General features: G+C 36.6%; 1 protein-coding gene across 3 annotated transcripts in view; it reads right to left on the bottom strand.

Annotated features, from left to right (window-relative positions):
* Positions 1-277: 277 nt before the first annotated feature.
* LOC123505346 (helicase domino-like) overlaps positions 278-16,528 on the bottom strand; it is a 42,187-nt gene continuing 25,936 nt past the window's right edge. For 2 of the 3 annotated variants that reach the window (XM_045256562.1, XM_045256563.1), the window contains exons 21-34: positions 15,956-16,174; positions 12,873-13,085; positions 8,888-8,923; positions 8,519-8,678; positions 7,801-8,321; positions 6,625-7,495; positions 5,911-6,041; positions 5,302-5,382; positions 4,268-4,432; positions 3,837-4,061; positions 3,506-3,727; positions 3,001-3,165; positions 2,212-2,575; positions 278-1,698 (exon numbers count right to left, since the gene is read on the bottom strand). In XM_045256562.1, the coding sequence (XP_045112497.1) occupies positions 2,285-2,575; positions 3,001-3,165; positions 3,506-3,727; positions 3,837-4,061; positions 4,268-4,432; positions 5,302-5,382; positions 5,911-6,041; positions 6,625-7,495; positions 7,801-8,321; positions 8,519-8,678; positions 8,888-8,923; positions 12,873-13,085; positions 15,956-16,174 (3,300 nt within the window). In that variant the 3' untranslated portion in view covers positions 278-1,698; positions 2,212-2,284. The remainder of the gene's footprint in view (positions 1,699-2,211; positions 2,576-3,000; positions 3,166-3,505; positions 3,728-3,836; positions 4,062-4,267; positions 4,433-5,301; positions 5,383-5,910; positions 6,042-6,624; positions 7,496-7,800; positions 8,322-8,518; positions 8,679-8,887; positions 8,924-12,872; positions 13,086-15,955; positions 16,175-16,528) is intronic. The other variant, XM_045256564.1, reaches the window with a different exon arrangement.

Genomic DNA, 16,528 nt, shown 5'->3' with positions numbered 1-16,528 from the left:
TTTATCTTCCAAGAAGTTACCCAAATTTTTCCCTTTCTCTGCATTCCACTTACCTTTCTGCTTTTTGATGCTCAGTCATTCACTCTCTCTCTCTTTGCCCATTTGTACATTTTCTTAGCTTGCTTCTCCCACCTATTCCCATCATAGTGATCAGATGTTTCTCTGAAAATGGCTTGACAACAGTGGATGTCATATACTAAAAATAGATATCTCATAGTCACTTATCATAAAAAGGCTGGAGGGTTTTTTCACTTCTTAAAGAAATTAAACCATTTTCACTGATATAAATATTTAACAATTTCAAGTTCACATGTATGGCAATTTCTGAAGATCCATAAAAAACAATAATCTACATCTCTAGCAAAAAATGTGGAGGCTTAGAGACTATACACAGGCAATGGAAATCTATCTTTGAACAATATATACATATGTAATAGAAAAAGAATATCTAGGAACTAGAGTAAAAATCAAGTAAAAAGAAAAAAAATTGCATTTGTCAACTGGCTGGAGATAAATAGTACAAAATCTTGATATTTGCACAACCATAAGCAAGGAGCTATGGCAACACACTTTACTAGCATGTGACAAATACTCTCCTGTACATGAAACACTTTGGTCACTGAATTACAGATCTGTAAAAAGCTTGCTTCTTTGTAATTCAGTACCAACCATCATTAATTAATCATATGGTATATTTTTATGGTACTGGTTAGTTGTTACAAAGAAGTGATGCAGTGACAAGCCATGTTGGATTAGTCAATATCATATGAAAGTCAAAGTAAAACAACTTCAATTTTCTGTCTCCTCTTTCTTGCAAATGTTGTTATGATGTAGATGAACTTGCAGAATTTCTTCATTTTGTCAAAGAAACAACAGCACTCAGAGTAAATAAATACATATGTGTCTTATTGCAGATAGTACTGATTTAGATGCTGTACAATGTTTCTCTGTATAACATAAGAAATAATGATGCATGGTTAACAATATTTTGCTGCTGCAACAAATATGCTATGCTATGTTACAATTTGGGTATGATTGCTTTTTACTCATGAGTTCATCCTCTAAAATTTATCCCTTAGGCTACAATAAAAATACATAGTGTCAAAATATATGCAGAAACATTTCTGAATTATAATCCAATTATTTACCATTCGTCATGAGGATGATAACATTGTCATATATGACAAATAGAGTTTTGTGGCTCTAACTCAGCCTTTCATATTATATCTTCCAAAACTTGACCAGGATTTCAAGACTATGCATAACAGACAAGAGCAACGACTGTAATTGTGATGGCGGCAGTATTATTTTTGCTGTCCTGCAGTTCACTGAGTAATTAATATATTAGAGATATAAGTATACCAGTTTCCCCCAAAGCAAAATATGAATAAATAATATAAAGCAACCTTTACATATATACACTGTGAAAAGTACTGATGCCTTCATATTATAAAACAATGTAAAATCTGGTTTTAAATATAGTTATTTCCTATTGTCAATATGGTGAGATGGTGCTGTATGCCCAACAATTGTATACACTCTACATTCTATCAATGGAGAGAAAATTTGCTATTAATGTCAGTCATGTCCCAACTCTCATAGTTATAATACATATATAGTGCTTTGCTGCTTGCTTACCTTCGTTTTCCCCCTTCATTAGAGCAGCTTTCAAGTCCGAGACCTAAATTTCATCAAAAACTGCCAAGTGAGAATTAAAAAGAAATTAGTACACTGAAATTCAGACTTCACAAGTTAAGTAGTTAAACAGTGTTCAAAACCAAGTGGGCCATACAAAGGAATACTGACAGGAGCTTTGCCAATAGTGACAAAATATACCTAGGTGGTCACACTGCCAAAAAAAAAAAAAAAAAAAAAAAAAAAAAAAAAAAAAAGCTACAAGATAGAGAAAAGACGGCAGGTTTTTTAATAATAATTCCTTTTTAATCTTGCAAAAAAAAAAAAAAAAAAACTTTGTTTATAAACCAGCAGCTTAGTACTTCTCACAGAGGGCATCTCTGTGTGTGTGTGTGTGTGTGTGTGTGTGTGTGTGTGTGTGTGTGTGTGTGTGTGTGTGTGTGTGTGTGTGTGTGTGTGTGTGTGTGTGTATATATATATATATATATATATATATATATATATATATATATATATATATATATATATATATATATATATATATATATATATATACCAAGTTCATAAAGTATATACCTTCATTGTGAGGTGACTATGGTTCTGAAGACTTTAACAATCTAGATATAAATATACTGTTGTCCTCTCATTTTCACTGCCCGCCACTGCCTTGTTGTCCCTGCTGCTGAGATTGCTGCTGTGTCTGAGTTGTCTGTTGAGTTTGCAAAGCTGAAGTTTGTATTCTAACAGGACTTTGTGTTGGTGTTCTTACAGCTACAGACATTGGTTGACCCTGAAGGGTGGCCGACAAAAGGGTTGGATTGGTGACCTTGACTGAGCCACTTTGAAGAGAGTGAAGGCTAGTTGAGGCTGATGAGCGTTCACCACCACTCACTCGGATTGCTGGAGTGCCACCCACAACTGTTGGTCCTGCAGACACAACCTGTCCATAAGGAATAAAATCATTAAATATTCCAAGTCTTTCTTCTTCCTTTCCTTTTCCATTAAATCTCCTACAGAACATAATATCAAGAACTACTTTTTAAATTTCCGCTTCCTATGACTTAAACTCTTTCAAGATAAAGGTTCCAAGACCCTTATCCTGCATGCTTATTAACACTTTTGACTCCCTTGGCTGGTGCCCCTTCTACATAAAAAAAAAAAACCTTAACCCTTCAGCTTTAATAATTTCAGTATTAGTATGTTGCATGCTCAAACACACATGAAAAATAGTATCTATAAGAGAGAGAGAGAGAGAGAGAGAGAGAGAGAGAGAGAGAGAGAGAGAGAGAGAGAGAGAGAGAGAGAGAGAGAGAGAGAGAGAGAGAGAGAGAGAGAGAGAAAAGGTGAAGAGATAGATGCTATTACCTGAATGGTTTGTTTGATGGATTGCTGTTGGTGTGAGGCAATGGTCATTGGCACTAGCTTGGTGGTATGAGAGGTGCCAATGCCTTGGGTAGCTGAGGTCACACTGGTTCCTGCAACACTGCTTCCCACAGCCTTACCAACTACTGTTCCACTCACTGTTCCTCCCTGCACATGAAGTGATGATAAATAAAGAGCATGATGAGAGAGAGAGAGAGAGAGAGAGATTAAGATATGTCACCAGTAAGGTTAAGGAGAGCTACATATGAATTCTGAATGATGTCCATAATGTTCCTGTTTGGTTGTTTTACTGTTTGTAATAGTCCTGTTTTGTAGTAAGAATCTTCTCCAGCACTACAGCACTGAAGCCACTAGTAGGTTAAAAAAAAATAATAAAAATAAAAATAAAAAATAAATAAATAAAGCTTACCCACATTCAAACATTAGGCATGGAAGGTGTTTGTGGGAAGCTGGTTTCAAGTAGTAATTAATTTGTATATTAACACACCTGCGTGATATGTTGAATGGTCTGCTGAGGTACTTTCAGCACATGTTGTATCTGCTGCATAGTAACTTGCTTTTGTCCTCCACCCTGGACAATCTGTACTGTGTTCAGTCCAGTACCTCCAACTGTCTTCCCTCCAAGCTGCAGTCCAACTGTGCCTTTAACTCCCATCAGTGATCGTTGTTTGGTTAAAAGTTGCTGTGGTAAAGGAATGTTGCGCACTGCCTGTAACAGATTTGAAAACAAAAGATAATGTGTCAATATATTCATAAAGAAAATAATACACTTCCTGTACAGTAATTAGATACATGAACAAAATTACTTGATTACATACTTGTTGTGTGGTAGTAGCTTTGGCGACAGTGGCTGCTGTTGTAACTCTGGCTTGAGGGAGTGTCACATTAATAGCAGATACAGGAAGAGTGACAGAGGTTGGAGTATGTACCAGAGTGCTAGGTGCACTAACAGTCTTCACTAAAGTGGCAACTGGTGTACCTCCAGTACTAACACCACTCTGAACTTGGAGCCCAGCCAATAACTGTGCATTAGGCACCTGCACCTGAAAAAATAATCAAGACTTCTCATGAAAGAGGCTGCCAAAAACTGTAATTGTATTCTTTAGCATGGGATACTGAAATGAATAAATAAAAGAATACTAAAAGGAAACTAAAAAAACTTCAAACTACTGGTTGTAATACCTCTAAATTATTAAGTATCTATTTCTTTCTGTTTATGAATCTTAATTACAAAATACCATTGCTATACCTGAGCCACTTGTCCAGATTTATTGAGTTGTTGCTGTTTAAGAAGAGCTGCCACTTCCCGGTCAGTAACAGTGCGAGTAATGGCTTTGCCAGTGGCCATTACTCCACTTGTCCCTGCCACTACAGTGCCAGGCTTCACAAGCTGTGTTCGTCCAGCCTGAGTTACCTGTTACACCACGAATAATGTAAATATACAGGAAATGAAGGAAAGATCAATAAACAGAATAAATGCAAACAAAACTGAAAATTGTAGCAGACAAGACGACCAATAAATTTCAGTTTGAATTTAATGGTTTTATTTGATACATGATACTCAAACTACCAAACCATCTGAGGAAGAGGCAGTGAACACATGAAAAATAATAATTACTCCCAGTGATGTCTGAAGCACTGGTTCAGGCAATGCTGTGAACTTTTCATGAAACACAACTGTGATCTCACTGAATATTTCCCTTTGTGTCTCACAACACTAGGGGGACAGTCATAACCTGCCCTCTGCAGACAACTCATATTAGATATTTTGAGAGATACAAGAGAAATTAGAAATGGGAAAATATCTGATAGAGAATAAAACTACACCTCCCTTAAAAAATGTTGACAATAGAGATTGAGAAGAACAGTGATAAGGATTACAATATACATGTAAGGAGTGGAAAACTTGTTGATACAGAGACACGAATGTAACTCACAATTTATAAATTACAATTAAATGCATGTGTGTAGTGAGCTGTAGATTTCATGGAGTGGAATCATGATTTTGATTGACAATGAAATCATAATACATGCAAGTATCTAATGACTGTCATTTATCTCTCTATATATACCAAGACTTAATTCCTCATGTAGGGGAGAAGCAGAAACAAGGTATCCATACTCACAATCATAGCTACAGGCATTCCTGTACATCTAGGAAGAATGGACTGATCTTCACACAGGAGAGATCCTTGTTGGTGTCACACGTTACCTCTAATAATGCCTACATGGGGAATATCAATGTGGCATATAGACAGATTATTAAAAAATGTCTACACCAACCTGAATGGCAGTGACAGCAGCTAGAGCCCCTCCAGGCATAGCAACTTGCACTTTCTGAGGAGTTCCCGTCTGGCCTGCTATCTATAATACAGTAATTTTCATTGTTCTTTCAAATTCACAATGGAAACAGTAAAAACTGATTAACAATCTTTTTTATTCAAATGCTTCCCTATATATTTTAAATAAGAGAAAATTAACACAAGAACACAATTCAATTAAAATGGGAAGAAAAGGCAATAGAATTCAAATTAAATTTAACATCTAATATAGTCATATTCAAGGAAGTTTGATTCAAAATAATGTCTTATGACCAACCTTACACAACATTAAAATTTCTCTCACTATGATATTCTTTGTGTTTAAATACACCTACATACCAGGCAGACATCCCCCACAATGAGGAAAAGCCAAGGCATGTCACCTCAAGACAGTCTTGGCTTATTTTTCATACTTATTCATTCATCCAGTGAAGAGACAATAGCAAGGAAGATAAACCTAATTAATTTCTGTTTAGCTTAGGATTTGAAACCAAGACTTCTCTGACATGAGCTGGTGTATCTGAATAATTTATACAAATATACCTTAAAACTTCATAGTATTTATACTCACTTGAACTCTCTTAATGGTCTGATCTGTAGCAACCACCTTGCCCTGCTGTTGTAGTGCTAGTCTGGCATGAGCCTCCTTTTTCAGGTAATGCAACTGTGCTTGAGTTAGGGACCTCGACACTCCCGTCACACCTGTGGGTACAGCTTTAGACATTGTAGGAAGTATACTTAACTGACTTAAAATAAACAAAAGAACAAATAAAAATAAAAGTCACAGCAAAAGAAGCCAATGAACAATAAACATCACAGCATAACTAAGGAGCACACCACTGGTATTTAATCTATAGCCATGAGAGGTCTTAAAAGGTTATTGATTGTTACACTTGACAACTAGCAAGCCCTGAAAATGCAATGCTCAGTTTCTGAATCAGTGACATTAACTGCTATGAAAAGTGGTGAAGAAAACATGGGATGGTAAGCGAACACTTTACTCCTGACTAATTTTGCCCATGAGGCTTTTTCAGGGCATTCCCCTGGAGAAGCCCCATGGACAAAACTAGGTGGCAGTAAAGTGTTAGCTTACCAGCTCGTGTTTCTTTCACCACCTTCCACAACTCATCACAATGTTCTCACAATAATAATAGTGATGACAATAATAAAAGGAATTAAAATTTAGGTTCTCTACTCTTGCCTATCTCTTCCATCTCCCCAAATCTATATTTCCATATAACAAGATTCCATTATTTTGCAACTTATTTAGAAAATTACACTCTACCTTTCTGAGCAGATGAGGAGGATGCAATTGTAGCACTCAGCTTTGCAGCCTGAAGTTGGGAAAGCCCTGCCACACTCACTACAGTGCTCTGGCTGCTGCCTGATGTGCGCACCTGCAGCTCCTGGAGCGACAGTGTGGTGCGGTTCACATTGGGAGTGCCTGTGACTGTCCGCACCCCACCCAGAACAGCAGCTGAGGTAGAGGAGGTGATAACACTGGTGGTGGGTGTTGCTGCAGTCACTGTGGCAACAGTCATTGCTGGGCCCTGACTCAGCACTACTGATGTGGAAGCTTTACCAGCTAATCCAGTGTTCACAACTTGCTGAGCACCTGTACTCCCTATTACAGATACCTGCTGCTGACTTTGTTGTGTAACACTTTGTTGTTGCACCTGATTTTGTTGTGGTTGTTGCTGCTGAAGTTGTTGTTGAAGTTGTGTAGTAGTGAGCTGAGCTTGTTGTATTTGTTGTTGTTGTGGTTGCTGTTGCTGCTGTTGTTGCTGTTGCTGCTGCTGCTGGAGTTGCAGCTGCTGCTGCTGTTGTAGCAATTTCTGCTGTTGCTGCTGAGCTATTTCAGCTGCTGCTGCTGCTGCTGCCTGAGTCTTCTGCTTTGCCCTTTGAATACGTTCTGCCAGATTGGCAGCAACTTGACCAGGGTTTAGAGGACAGTCATACTGAATGCCTGACTCAGCTAATACTTGGGCATGTTTGGGGTTCTTGTGAGTAGGGTTTACTAGTGGTGGCTTAGTTGTTGGGGTCCGTTTGATGGCAATGCTCTTAATGGTTTCAAAACGAGTGCAGTATAGAGATGAGAAGCTGCTATTATTATCTTGTGCAAAGAGCTGTGAGGTTCGCATGGGACGTAGGCTTTTCTGAAAGAATATTCAAATATACAATTGTAAAATCTTATCCATTTTCCATATAAAAGAAAATTATTTAGTCATAATTTTCCTAAAAAAATTATAAACAAATAAATAATCAAAGTTTACCAAGAATCATTAATACTTATATTAGTTCCATTCTTTGTGATATCTTTTGGTGAGAAAGAATCTCCCTAAATGTCAACCAAAATCTCACAAGAATATATTTGTTCATAAACATGAATTCTACTTTCTGCTTAAAATTCAAATAGAAATTATTAAAGCAAAGTACACTTTCGTAAACTCAATATACATACATGTAAAGGCTTTTGTAAAAATCCAGACTTCTGTTTTTTAGACACTTTCTTAGTTGGGGCATCAGGTGGTAGTTTCCCTTCCTCCCTAGGATGAATTGTATCTTCATATCTGGCTCTGCATTGCCGGGAAGATCTGTAGCAGCGAGAGACTGTATTAACTAGATCAGCCACAAGATCCCAGTTAGGGGTATGACCCGGAGATAACACTAAAAGATTGATGGGTAATTCCAGTTGGAGGTGGTGCTGAACTGCTTGCACTACAGCCCAGTCTTCATGAACTGCCCATTCTGGTGTGTTTTCAGGTTCTGCAGTAGGAGGTTTGGTCAAAAGAGCTGGTTTCAGACCCGGCAGAGGAATGCTTGGTCGCATAATGCCCCTATACTTTTGCAGCTTAAGGTCTCGACGGATCTTGACAACAGCAGGTGAAGGTCGATCAAACAGAGAGCGAGGAGCATGAACAGCATCTTCCCTACGAAGCTTCTGGGGACGACGCAATCCACACGATCCCTCTCCAGATCCACCTGCGTAAAGTTTTAAAATTTTCAAAATTTTAGATCCTACTAACCTATGAGAACAAATTTACAGAATTTATTTCTCTGTGCTATATAATGTATAGCATTTTGAATTTTATATTATCTATAGTAAACTCATTTCTTCGTCATCTGAAATCCATTTAATGAATAACATCTTGGTTACTTATGTAAATGTCTCTGCTTACCCACAGTACCTGGTTCCAGTTTAAGTCTTTTGTGTTCCTTTTTGATATATACAGGAGGAAGAGCAGACTCTGGCATAATGCTTGAGTCATACCAAAATCCAAGAGAATGATCGATGTACACGTCATTGTCGTCTCGTGGTGGAGTTGGAGGATGCCAAACCTGATGTGGTTGATAGTCCACAAATTATTTTAGAAAATTCTGGATACCTAACTGATCTTGCATGTGAAGCTTATTTATAATAGAGTACACAGAAACTAGAACTGTACTTCAATAACACTAAAAAGCTCTTTCTGTAAAGACATCATGAATCATATGACTAATTAAATAGGCAATCTTAGCTAAGGTTTCAACACTGATACGAAACTTACTGGCATCTCTTCCCGTCCACATAAAGACAGCCATAACTGTAAAGAATGAAGATGACCATCAGACCAGAAAGTTAATGAAAATGTAAATAATGTATCTATCATGTGCATACATGCCATTTGTTTTATCACTCTTACTACATTTTTTTTTTAAATTCATTTATAAACAAATAAAAATAAGATCCAAATTGCAATGAATAATATTACTCTTAGTTTTACCATATGCACTTAAGTAGTAAATCAGACTCATCAAAATATGAGATTTACAAGTATGTAATAGTTCTTCAAATATAGTTTCTTTACATTTTCAATTCTTTGTGCATATTTCAAAGTATTTAGAGCATTGGTACATATTTCAAACTAAGAAAAATTACTCTACAATTTATAAAAAATAATCATAAAAAATAATAAATAAATACCATGCATGTTTCAAAACAACTAGAAATATTTGTATGCACTAATTACCTACAATAATAACATTGGGCATTGATTGAAAAAAATATTTTTAATCACTAAAGGAACATTTTTTCACTGACGTCCCTCCCACCCAGACTAGTTTTGACAATACAGAAAAAGAGGTGTAATTTTCCATCACCAATTTCTCAATTATCCCTTAACCAATTACTCAAAACATAACAGTATCACATTTCTTAATCTTTCCTCTTCAATCTTCCACAAACCCGAATTCTCTTGGTGATATGGTGCCTTTGTGATGAAGTGAAATAACTTTCAGCACTTTCTTGGTTTGTTTGGATGGTTGTGTGCCATGCAGTGGCCTGGCTGAGGCACAGCCCCTTTTTTCTGCTTTCCTCTGCTCTCCATCAATCTCTCAATGAAATGAATATAATATCTATAATTTTGTAGACACACTTATGGAGATAGTAATGCTGTCATTTATGCCAAACAATAAGAAAAATTGTAATTGTCATAGCTCTCATGATGTACTACACTTTTACCAAAATAAGAGACTTTTGGGTAAATTTGCCCTTATGTGGAATGATTAAGTCACTGGCTGCTTATTTTCATCTGAAGAATCAGAAGAGAAATAATAATTTTTCCCTGTAACTATCACAATAGTTCACAGGACAGAGGCATAGGAGACGTTATCATCTGAGAAGAATTTTCACAGGACAAAAAATTTGTATGCAAATTTTAAATGAAGCCCACAAAATGCATGTCAACTATAGATACCACCTAACATCTAGGTTGTATGACATTCACCCTTTAGCGGTGATTATATATGTTTTTTTTTTTTTCTGGATGTAGGTTGAGAATAAGCAATCAAAAAAGAAAAATGCATGAAACAAGAATATATCAACAAAATAATAAATAAATATGTATAAAAAGGATAAAGAAAATGACAAGAAAAGAAATGAATAGCCTTAAGAAATTATCACAGCAAACAAAATATAACAAAAAGGCTCATACCTCTGCTACACCTATACAATAACAAATAATGACTAAAAAACATTCAACACTTACCTGTGAGAGAGAGAGAGAGAGAGAGAGAGAGAGAGAGAGAGAGAGAGAGAGAGAGAGAGAGAGAGAGAGAGAGAGAGAGAGAGAGAGAGAGAGAGAGAGAGAGAGAGAGAGAGAGAGAGAGAGAGAGAGAGACAGACAGACAGACAGACAGACAGACAGACAGACAGACAGACAGACAGACAGACAGACACAGAGAGAGAGAGAGAGAGAGAGAGAGAGAGAGAGAGAGAGAGAGAGAGAGAGAGAGAGAGAGAGAGAGAGAGAGAGAGAGAAATGCCTCATAATCTTCTCAACTATTCCTACATTCAAAGCCATATCTACAGTTAACTTTTTTCCTACATAAATAAGTAGACTGATATCCAAAGTCAAGCAAAGATTAAGAGAGATAACTGACCACTGAACATCACCAGAAATGAACAAGTAATGAAGCAAGATAAAGAATTGATGTTTTTGGTGGATTTCAGTGGGAAGAAGAACCAATGCTACTTAAAAGATGCACTTGTCAGTGCATCCTCTTTTACACCACTATTGAGTGAAGTGCCACAATATCTTAATGGCAGATTCTGATAAAAAAGAATGCCTGTGGCATACACTGTTTAGAATTGGTAAGAATATCTTATGTCACATGAAGAGCCTCTAGAAAGTCTTATGCTTAAGACATTAACAACCAGAAGCCATATCTTCTTGCATAATGATGTACACACATCATAAAACAAAGTTAGATATGCATAATAACTCAAGGGTATTTTATTTACTATATCCTATGTAAAAATTAACTTTTCTCTTATTTGACTTTCCCAGGTAGAGGCAATATCTTGACAATAGGTAGGATCTAAGCAAAGCAACTACTGCTGTTTGTGGTTATTTCACCAAATTTCAAATATTACTACGAAACTAAGCAAAAATCAATGCAATAGGCTCCCCAGTGTCTTTCATCATAATTACTTTTGAACCAAGCTTTATCACTTCTTTGATTGATTTGTTTTTTTGGGATGCAATGGGAGAAAGCAATTTAAGAATGTGAAACTATAGTACCGGAAATAACTAGAATTGTTACTATAATCTGTCTCAATAACTGAATGGTATCCCTACAAAGGACTGTTAGTGCAGTAAATATAAGGTAGTCCCACTAATTAATCAACATATGAATACATACAGATCTAAATAAATAGAAAATATAGAATTTAGTAAATATTGGTTGCCATGCATACCCTGAAGCTGATGAATTCTTGGTAAGACCAGTTTGGTATGGCAAGGCCCAGCCAGTTTGGTGCCAACTAAAGAGGATGAACCAGATATACTATTTCTGCCACTGCCATTCCAAACATAGGGTCAGAAAACTATACTGATCTTTAACAGTACATATGAACCAAGCTTCAAGGACTAAGAGCAGAGTGTGAAGATGATAAACATTTGACAGAAGCAATTGCTGCTATGATTAACACAAGCAACTGCTTTTTTACAGATCAGGATACGCATGACACCAAAACAAGCTTTTGAGGCCTTAAAACTGGTATACCAAGAAAACAATCAGCTTAATTCAGGGACAGACATTTATTACGTGATGTACAAGAAATTTACATTATATACATGCATCACAGTCTTAGAAAATTTCCATTACATTTTTCTTTTTTTGTTTTTTGGATATTTATTAAAAGTTTACTTCCACTCTGCTGACATCATCAGAGCACCAGTAAAATTACATTATTGAAAAATAGAAAAATAAATTATAATGTAAAAATCATGACACCGAGTAGGAACTTCACAATCCTACACCGTTATGGACTGTTATTTGGGTGGGCCCACTGGCTTTTAGGGATCCTGCCACATCCTCAATTGGCTCTCCTCTGCCATTTGCTTCATTGCCAGTACCATCAATATTGCTAGAGTCCCCTGAGTCACCAACAACATCTACCTCCATATCTTCCCCTTCCCCCTCTCCTTCTAGCTCTCCATTCATGGTCTGACCACTATTGTTTCTGCTTCTGTCTTCACTGTGACATGGGGAATCAGATCCCTCATAACCAGGAATAGCCAAGCCCTGTCCTCTTAGGTTGGCCAGCTGTTTCCTGCTAAATGGCACTGGCCTCTCCCCAGGCAACACTGGATTTACATCAAGTGTCCAAAGATTAATTTTTACCCGCCCTCTTGACCTTGTGCGTGGACTATCCTCTGATACTTTGTTAAATAGGACCTTGGGTGGTGTTGATCCAGAACGGGACTCCCTGTCATACACTTTGTCTTCCATTTCAGTGTCCCTTTCAGCCTTAGATTTTTTCCGAGAGGTAACAAAAGCCTCCTCACTACTACTAATGCTACCCTCAGATGCACTCATATTCTCATCCTCACTCTCACTAAGGTCAGTATCAGAATCAGTAGATAAGTAATCATCTGACTGGCCCTCAAAGACTGTCATAGCTTTGGAAGGTCGTCCTCCTCTTCGTCTCCCACCCCCCACAGGCTGAACCTGATCCTTCTCCCCCACTTTTTTCTTCTTAATATTGACCTGATTGTGGGCATCTGCTGAAGAGTAGGTTAGGATTTCTTCATCAGAATTGTGTGCCATCCGCTCCTCCTCCTCCTTTAAGGCCTGCAGCCGCCCAAGCTCCCACTCTTTCTTCTGCTGCTCAATCTCTGCAGCCATTCGCTCTGCTTCTGCTGCCCAACCATCATCAGAAGACTCCAAGAACTTCATTGCATACTTCTCCACAGGAGTCAGCTGGTAGGTACAGAAAAAAAAAAAAACGTGTGTAATACAATTATATCTACACATATACACAATATAACGGACATGTAAAAACACCAGAATCCCAAGAATAATACAAATCATAAATAATAAACTGTGACTCCTTCCTAATGTATACTGCACATGCATTAAAATAACTATTTCTTTAGTATTAGTTTAATTCAATTCCCTGTATGTGAACATCTTCAGCTCTAAAGTTACTATTTAAATAAACTTTAACCCATTATTATCATCATGTGTAGATATAAAATGTACATTTTCTAAGAAACATTCTCTTAATTATGAGAATGTGACTGTGTCTTGCTTGAGCTAAGAAACTAATATAGCTTGTTTTAAACAATGTGTTCAACTGAACAATGAAACAAATAGGAATATAAGCTATCATACTATTGACTTAAAATGTTGGTCAAGAAATGGCACAAGGAGGGATACAAGGATGTGTCTTTCCTCAAGCATGGTGGTGGGCCATTCCATAACATTTGTTACTTTAACTGTCTTACTGTAAGCTAAAGATTTAGCTTCATCTGTTTCTTGATACCATGTTAATTGTTGTCAATTGTTTTAAGGAAGTCCACCAGGTTTGTGGTGAGGCATATCCTTGTATCCTTCATCGCTACATCTTTTCACCAACACAGTCTTCTATTTTTAGGCTTTTTTATTTTTGAAAAACTCTCATATTTATACTACATCGCCTGTATGCATGATACATCACCTGAGCTGAACGTTTTGTTTAAAATGGAACACAGCCATTTTGTTAGCTAAAGCAAGGAATGATCACAAAAAGTAACTCTTCTGTATGTCAATACATTGAACATTGAATCCATTATTCTATGCTCTGAAAACATGAGAGGCTAAACAAAGTTGCCCCATAATTATTTTCTCTGCAAATTTTTCAGAGAAAGAGCGAGCTTCCAAGTTTGTACAATGTGACCCTTCCCTTAATGGGAATTCTAGTCCTTTAGCTTTGATTGTGAATATGTACCAAGGCTGTCTTCCATCAAAAAGGACAACCAAAATGAGGTACACAATTTTTCTAATAACACTCATTCACATAATTCTTCTAATCCCAACCCTTGGTCCCCAACAATGAAGAGAAAGTACTTCTGCCCTCACTTAACCCATACAGTGTTTAGTATGTGCATATACATACCTCCTTGAGAAGTGTTTAGTAAGTATATATACAATTTTCTTTTTGAGCCTTTGTATGTCCTTCCATTTTGTTGTGTATAAATGTCACTAACAGTAAAATAAAAATTTATGACAAGTCAGGAATGAATCTTTACAGAAGAGAGAGAGAGATTTTTGGTTCATAGTTGTTATGGACTGAATACTTTGGTAGGAATTGAAACATACATGGGAGTTATTTTGTTTTTTCCTCATGCATATAACATCAAAGCAATAAAAATGCAACAGAAAACTAGGATATTGGAGAGGAGAGAGAGAGAGAGAGAGAGAGAGAGAGAGAGAGAGAGAGAGAGAGAGAGAGAGAGAGAGAGAGAGAGAGAGAGAGAGAGAGAGAGAGAGAGAGAGAGAGAGAGAGAGAGAGAGAGAGAGAGAGAGAGAGAGAGAGAGAGAGAATGGAGCACTTGAGACATGGGGTGTTGCCACATGTACATCCAACCATTTTCCTGAACTAACAATTCTTGTTTATCTACTGGTATTTGTAATGTAAAAAAGTATTTATTTATTAAACACATTATAGAGTTGTGGAATGTGTATATAAAATAGAGAATAAAAAATGTAAATATAAAATTGCCCTTTGTTAGTGTGAAATGAGCTCTCAAAAGAGAAAATATTCAATAACAAGTATGGCATGGTAGCCACACTTCAGCTCATCACATTCCAGTGATATATATATATATATATATATATATATATATATATATATATATATATATATATATATATATATGAAGCAATTTGTGATTTTCTAGATTAAGTGGGGTAAATAAAAAGTATCCAAAAAATGCAACCTACCATAACCCTTATTTCTCAAAAAGGACGACACTGTATGGGTTAATGTAAAAAAAAAAAAAAAAAAAAAACACTACACAGCTTGGCCTGGAACAAGGCTCACAGGATATATCCTCCCCTACTACACCAAATTGCTCCACATCTGAGTGAGACTATCAATGTGAAGTGCCTCCCTCAAGATTGCAGGGCTAAGTTGTTCTCCTGTACTCACATCTGCTCTCTATTTTGCTTCTTTCGTGCACAATAATTCTACTATGTTTCAGTCAGTCCTCTTCCCATTAAGGTATCTTTTACATTACCTATATATCATTTACATGACATACCTCATTAGTTCACATCTCCCACACTTGATCTTATTATTTTCCCTAGCCTATCATCCTCCATTCTCTATACATGTCCAAACCATTTCAGTATGTATTACTCTGTTCATAATGCCAAGTCTATGGCAACATCCATTCTCCACACAAATACAAAACATTTCCTGAATGAACTCCAAATGATTACACAACATGATAATTATAACACAGTTTTCTATACTTTCTAATGAGAAAATTTACCACTTACCCAGTTACCAATCACTGGATGATTATAAAAAAAAAAAAAAAAAAAAAAAAAAAAAAAATTCACATAACCACTGGAGATGAGTATGGCTAGATTTAGTCATCACAATGAAATCCTAAATGCTTTCCTAGATGCAAATGAACCACATGCACAGATATGTCCTGCACCGGATAACAACTAAAAGTCCCAACAGAAAACCCAAAACCACTTCTAATAACAGAAACAAAGATAAAGGTCTACAAAGTTTTAGAAGGATCAAAACTTTTATAATATCCAAATATAATATGCAATGTCCAATAAAGTCTTACCTGCTTCATGAGTGTAGCAACTTCTTGCTCTGCCTTACTCAGCTCTTCTCCACCTTCACCCTCCTCAATTGGAATGTTTTCATCAAATTCAGCCAACTCTGCTGCTGCCTCAGCCTTGGCAGTCTTGGCTGCCTGGACGTCTGTCTCATCCTCTGCTGCAGCCAAGGCACATTCAAAAGCACCCATCTTGACACGTTCTCCCTCTGAGACTTCTTTGCCCTAGTACAGGAATTACAAAGTGAATACAAGCAGTACAGACATTATGCATAAAACTTCCTAAAGCAATAGAGAGACTACAAATTAATCTCAACATATGAAAAAATCCGGTATGGTACAATGTTTTGTTTTCATAATGATGCTATACATTTAAACAGTCTTATATAAAAGATTATATAATTATTCATAGTATATATATTTGTGGATATCTCCCATCTTAAAATCAATTTGTTTTTTCCAGTGAGTCTATTGTCTATACAGTGCCAGTCATTGCATTATGCGGCAAAATATCTGCAGACTGCGGTATTCATTTCAGTCCCTATAATTTATGACTCGTTATATCTGGGTCGTGTATCG

This window comes from Portunus trituberculatus, chromosome 18 (assembly GCF_017591435.1).
Source record: "Portunus trituberculatus isolate SZX2019 chromosome 18, ASM1759143v1, whole genome shotgun sequence".
NCBI classification, from domain to species: domain Eukaryota; kingdom Metazoa; phylum Arthropoda; class Malacostraca; order Decapoda; family Portunidae; genus Portunus; species Portunus trituberculatus.
Note: the sequence above shows the minus strand (reverse complement) of the source record. Positions and strands in the feature narration are given on the sequence as shown.